At 39.4% G+C, this 6,865-nt stretch overlaps 1 protein-coding gene across 1 annotated transcript in view; it reads left to right on the top strand.

The window, feature by feature from the left end:
• Positions 1-216: 216 nt before the first annotated feature.
• TFAP2E (transcription factor AP-2 epsilon) overlaps positions 217-6,865 on the top strand; it is a 47,510-nt gene continuing 40,861 nt past the window's right edge. Inside the window, exons 1-2 of the mRNA XM_068265452.1 lie at positions 217-447; positions 893-1,339. Of these exons, the coding sequence (XP_068121553.1) occupies positions 421-447; positions 893-1,339 (474 nt within the window). The 5' untranslated portion in view covers positions 217-420. The remainder of the gene's footprint in view (positions 448-892; positions 1,340-6,865) is intronic.

Genomic DNA, 6,865 nt, shown 5'->3' with positions numbered 1-6,865 from the left:
CATCGGAAAAGTGTCATTTCTCCTGTGACACCAGCATAATCTATGTGCAAATAAATAAAGAGCTGTTGTCTTTTTGCACATTTGCTACCAGCAGGATGGATCTGTGGAGAGCAGGCGAGCTGTCTCTTTAATGCGCGCTCCTGTCCCCCTGGCGCGCGCCCGTGCCTATATCTAGAGTGCATGGAGATGCCTAAGGCTCAGAAAGAGAACGAGAGGGAGAGAGAGGAGGGGGCTAAGGTACAAGGAGACACAGCACTAGTGTAACACTGAGCTTTGCCTTCTTCCTTGCTATAGTCTGGACAGCCTCCTTGGATATGACAGGCAGCCTCTGATTTGGAGGGTTTGGACTCACAATCACTGTGTCCTCTCTGGTTCCCCATCTTCTTGTTTCCCAGCGGATCTTGTTCTAACTCTGCACACATGTTAGTCCACGCATACTCAGCGATGGTAAGTTCTAGGAGAGGTAACTAGTCTGTTAGTTGTAGAAGTGTAGCCTGTCACCACAGAGGAAACTGTATACCTATTTATTTACTAAGCACAAGCCAGGCCAGATGGTATCTCCTCTGCAGCTTCTCATTTGGTGGTGTAATTTTTGTCTTTGGAGAATTGGGAGTGTAGAAGGAGAGGGTATCATGTTCAGGGAGATGACAAGGGGCTTCAGTATGAGGAATATGGTGTATTTACAGCCTGTTGGTGGAAAGTGTGCAGATTGGAGATACATCTCATCTGACTGCGCCTCCTAAGTAGGAATAGCCTGGCAGAAAGTCACTAGGAAGGAACATGCTAGGAGAACACAAACAAGGCTGGTAAATTATAGTGCTGTATAGTTGTGTGTGTAGGAGATGTGCTGACTGAGTATAGAATGTAATGCTTCTCTATGTGTGTGTTACAGGAGCGCTCTGATGCCCTGAATGGAGCTGCCGGTGGAGGACGCTTGTCCCAGCTTTCTTCTCTGAACCAAGGAGCTTACTCCTCTGCTCCACCACTCTGCCATACCCCGGCATCGGACTTCCAGCCCCCCTACTTCCCTCCTCCGTACCCCCAGCCGACTTTATCTTACTCTCAGAGCCAGGAAACTGGATACCCCCACCTGGGAGACCCCTACACTAGCATCAACCCAATCCACCAGCACCAGCAGCAGGCATGGCACACGCAGAGGGGGCGCCAGGACGAGGCTGGGCTGCTCTCCCAGGCACACAGGGGGCTGAGTCTGGACCCTCGAAGGGACTATGCTGGGGTTCCTCGTCTGCTGCCACCCCTGGGAGACGGTGGGCACAGTCTGGCAGAGAGTGCCCTGTCTCTACACGCACTTTCTCACCATGGCTTAGAGGACATGCAGGTAAGCCCTCACTCCCGTACCCTAACCTAATAGTAACTGGCACTCGGTGTCTGAGTTATACATTTGTGTGGATGTATTATTACTTGTATATTTGTCCATTTAACCACATGAAGTCACTTTATATACCATACACAATCTCCTCTGGGCTAGTGCTGATGCCACAGTGTGCCCTGGCACTACATCTTAGTTGTCACCTTCATTGGCCTTTTTGCCCCGGGCCGTCCCCGAACACTATGGCATTTACAGCTTTTCATCATACATCATCATTTGTCATCAGGGTACCATTATCCATTAAACGCGTCCAGGGTAAATGATGAGGAAGTATCATTACTTTAGGATTTATCGCCTAATTAAACACAAATATTGTGAGCGTATGCGTAAAGCAACGGCGTTGAGATCGTCATTTAAAAATAATAATAGAAAAGTGTAAATAATAAATTTAAATGCCACGTGTTAAAGTGTAAAATCTGTCGATCTCAGATCAGATGAAAGTATTTTGTTTGTATTGAATACGTATACTGAATTAGTTTATACCGCTAACGTGAATTCTATCTATCTATCTATCTATCTATCTATCTATCTATCTATCTATCTATCTATCTATCTATCTATCTATCTATCTATCTATCTATCTATCTATCTATCTCTTTTTTATCTAACGTTTGGCGTTTACTGACAGACAGAGATGAGTTGTTACTAAACACTATACACATAATCTCAGCCAGTCACTACAGACTACAAATACACCGCGTATTTATCGCTACCCGCCATGCTGAGATAACATAAACTTTTAACCGGCTGTGCCCAGTCCGAAGACAGCAATTTATGTTGCCTACTAATGATATAATAGTTTTTTTCGTTCAATCCCACCAAATACATATGGTAAAAGGGTAAACGATTGAATATACGTTATGGACACTGTAACCTTCATGTTACATAGAATTGGTAAGATTGTAAAAAAAGATTGTATCATTAGTGGGCACCAAAAATTTTTGTTCAATCTTACCAATTCTATGTAGTACAAAGGTAAACTGAATGACTATACTATACTATACTTTGGATATTTTAATTTTAATAGTCCCTCATATTACATAGAAAGATTGTACAAACACATTGTATCTTTAAAGAAATGCCACATCGTACAATGCTGGAAGATTGCTGCAGCCATAGAGCGGTGTTTGTCTGATCTCTGCTTTCTCTATAATTATCTAATTGGTTTGGGATTTCATAGAAAATGACTTAACCTTTGATCGCATTTCCTTCTATTACCTACCCGCTGACCCCTCCGGCGAAAGGATGTTTATATGGTTTAATGATGTACGTATCTGTCGTTGTGTTAAAAAAAAAATAATATATGATATACTGTATTCCCATTTTTGTGAACAGCGTGACACATAAGAAGTATCGCAAATAACAATAGATCATTTCTCCAAAGTAAGCATATTATTCTTGTAATGTCGTCGATAATTCAGCTTCCTAGCCGTTTTGAGATCTTTGATGTTATTTTATTCCCAAGTTTCAATGTGAGATGTATTCACGAATTATGATAAATAATGTTTCCTGATTATTGTTTTTATTGGGATTTTGAAAGGAAAAAAATGCATCTATAACTGAAAACCTAGAATATATTTTTGAAGATAAAACAGCAATCAAAAAAAACAAAAACAAACCAAAAAAAATCAGAGATAATATTTGATACATGTATGCAGTCCCTAGTTGTGCCCCTCATTGTGATACTAATCATTGTAGGAAATAATGAACACTGCTGTATGTATACTTTGTATCTCATCCTCTGGCAGTGATTGTAGCCACCTTTAGCATGGCTGCAGGATTGTCCTTTGTTGCTCAATGGTTACAATTAGATAATATGAAAGTTTTCTTCTCTTTAGTTATGAGACAAGCTTAATCGTTTTTGTTTTGTTTTAAAGATGTGTGAGAACAAATAAAGTTATAAGGAGGAATTGTTGTTCAGATTGCTACAAAGCAATGTGTTGATGTCTCCTAAATAAAAGTTTAATAAGCAGAAATATAACAAACATATTAGTTACAAACAAATAATCAATTTTTCCTGTTCATCTGATTCATGTACATTTTACATCTTATTTTCTTTGCTAATAACATGTTGGAGTATCCAGTAAGAAGTGACTGAACACTGTGGAGGACTATGCATTAACATAACTAAGGGGTGAATAATTGCTCAGAGTCTTGCTCAGTGTTCAGAACTCCATGGACCACTTTGCAGGCTCAGATACTGCAGACCACTCATTCCCACTTCTTCTTTACCTGGAAAATAATTTCCCGGGAATGGATTAGTAGTACTGAAATCGCAAATAAAATGATGTAACACTGAAGTTCATTTAAAAAGAAAAAATATTTTTCTGAACACCCCCCCCCCCAAAAAAAAAACACCTTTTTTGCTTCCTGCACTGGGTGTGTCGGGTTCCTTCTTAAAAATATATATAATTTCAAACAAAACATAATGTGACCCAATATCAGAGCCCGCGCATGGGAACCATATGACACCCGTCTGTGGCTCACAAATGCTCCCTAGAATTAGCCTAGACACACACACACACACAAATTAGCCTACACACACACACACACACACACACACACACACACACACACACACACACACACACACACACACACACACACACACACACACACTCTTCCTCCTACAGTCATTGTTACAGTCATTGTCTAATTGGCTAATGTAGTTACCCCTCTCTTAGGATAATTTTGGGGGAAGGCCAAGTAACCTCTAAGTATGTTTTGGGCAAGTGGGAGGTCATCCTGGAGGCAAACTACACAAACATGGGGAGAACATACAAACTCCATGCAGATAGTGTTACCACTATGGCTGCCTGAATAAAATGTGAATAGTATTTTTACACAGGCCCCCTACAAATCAGATTTGGTAAGCTTGCACAATCGCTATACAATGAGATATAAGATGTGTAGCCTGCTTAGTTAAGGAACTTATACAGTTCCTGCCCTCATTTTCCCATTCAGGAAGCCTGATGAATAAGAACTATCCCTGAATTTAATTATTTCAAATGATTACAGACAAGGGAAAACTAACATATGTAATAAATTAGGAACTTTAGATATTGTCTAACTAAATGTATTATTTTTTTTCAAATGCACACAAATTGGAAGAATGCCTTCCTTCTATATACAATTGTGTTTGCCATACACAAACAAAAAACGTTATTTTTTATTTGCCAGCAAAGATGCAATCACTGTGTACATCTATCGTCATAATGAAGTAGCACAGTGGTTTAGGAAGAAACAGTAATGGATGTGACAAGTATCCAGTGCTGGTTACAGTTATTTAGTGAAATGAAAGGGAGTCCTCATTCCACTCCATACAAACAGGATAAGAATGTGTGAGTCAGGGGAAAAGTTGTGGCAGGGTTTTGTGTACATAATAAAAGCACTGATCAATCACTCGTCACCACATAACTAATTACAACTAAGACTTTACACAACAAAATCATTTAATGACTTTTTTGTGAGTGATTAATCAATTCTGTATTGCTAAGAAAGAATTTTAAATTATTTATTGTGAATCCAAAAACTGATTACTGTAAGACTTCAAAAGGCTGGCGATTTAGAGAAAAAGGAAAACAAAAAGGCAGTATAATTTGTCTATTATAATAATCCAAAAAGAGACTTGTATGGAGATCCATGGTTTTCTAATGAGCGACGGAGGCAATGGGAGGTGAAACGCTCTACATTATGCAGCGTGCTGCAGCGTTCAGCTTCGCTCACCACAGCTGCCCTAAATACAGCCATTTTCTGGTACTTCATAAAAACAGCAATGTAATAGAAACATATCAATAAATGCATGCAGAAAGCAGACACTTTATCAATATGATTCTGTACAGCATGATCCTACCCCAATCTATGAGAGTACCAACACTGGGACACATATATCAGTGAGTAACCTGAAGGCAGACGTTAACTAGGCACCACCTCTAATGTCTTTAGAGTGTCTTATAATGATGGATACAGGACAGCATTCATTGGCTCGGTGACATTTCGGATACATTGAGGCTTGCATTCTTATGGTCTTCCAGTGGCGAGATTGTTGGGGAAAGCACTGGTAATCAATGGTCATGCAGCATCAGCACAGTCTTTCGCTACACATACTAAATTGTTTTTGAAGATCTAGAGTTGAACACAGAGCTCTTCTGTGAAATGAACTGTATGGCTCATTACACCATATCTGACCCAGTGTGTGGAGAATGCTCAGCTATCCTCAGGTGCATACAGCATCATTTCATTTTAAGTCCAATTTAAGGTATTTATTGTTACGGCTCCCTAATGTATATCCTGTTTGAGCAATGGATTCATGTAGGATACCTGTAAATGCAACCTGTATGTATTTAGAGTGTTTATCCTAATTCCCCTTGATTTGTGTCTAATCACAAGGTGTAATTTGATCTATCCCTGTGTCACCTGACTGCCATGGAAGAAAAGGCAGATAAGCTCATTTGAAAGCACAGGAGATTAACAATATGTCTGATGCCATGAATCAGGAAGTAGAAACACTGCAGATTTGTTGCAGGATTTGTATCAGCTGTAACAAAGAAATGTTTTTATTTGTAAGTTATAATGCTGTTGCGTATCTGTTAGAGCAGAGAGGAAGTTCTGAGTTCAGGTCCGCTTTAATCATTTCACGCAGTAATACATAATCTTCTTACCGACATTTTAAGGTGGTGATAGAAGTAGCAATCTGATTGCTTGATCTGTGTATTAATCAATTCATCAGTAATGACTAGACCTGGTAATGATGAGTTGATATTTACCATAAAGGTGTGTTTGAGAGTGATGTATCAAAGCATCAGTCAAAAACCACACTGATATCGAATAGGTCATTAGACTGAACAAGTCTTATCAATGTAATCAATATTGCCCACTGTACCTAGTAGATTGAAAAATCTGATTGCTTCATTTATAGCAATTTTGAGGGTTTGGCCATTTAAGTGTGCAGAGGGTACACATGCCCTGCTCCTTCACTGCCATGAGTAGATACAAAATCCAAGCTGTAGTCAATGCTCGAGAATCATTTATAAGTTAGGTTATAACTGCAGTCCACATTGTCCATATTTAATTCCAGTCATCATGTTTCCCAGTGAAGCCAAATGACACTCTTGGGATTCTACAAATGACCATTTTATCTTAAGACAGGAAAATTAGTGTAATCCTTGGGGTGACTGACTAAAGAGTGCTATTTTGGAACAAGTTATTAAACTTGTGTCTACTTCAAAGTCCAAATCTAGCTGGAGAAATTACCTGCAGATTTTCAAGATTTCTTTAGGGAGCTTATCCAAGCTATGCAAACTGAGAAAAATGTGTTATTTTAAGGAGATATATTTTCATATGCACAGCTGACTTCCTGTCCAGTAATCCCACTGAAGGATTCGATAGGCAGACAGTATAACACACATACCTGTTGCACAATAATTAAGTCTCAATAGGACACATGGCCTAGGCTAAGCTATGTTTGGAACATGC

This window comes from Hyperolius riggenbachi, chromosome 2 (assembly GCF_040937935.1).
Source record: "Hyperolius riggenbachi isolate aHypRig1 chromosome 2, aHypRig1.pri, whole genome shotgun sequence".
Lineage (NCBI taxonomy): Eukaryota > Metazoa > Chordata > Amphibia > Anura > Hyperoliidae > Hyperolius > Hyperolius riggenbachi.
Note: the sequence above shows the minus strand (reverse complement) of the source record. Positions and strands in the feature narration are given on the sequence as shown.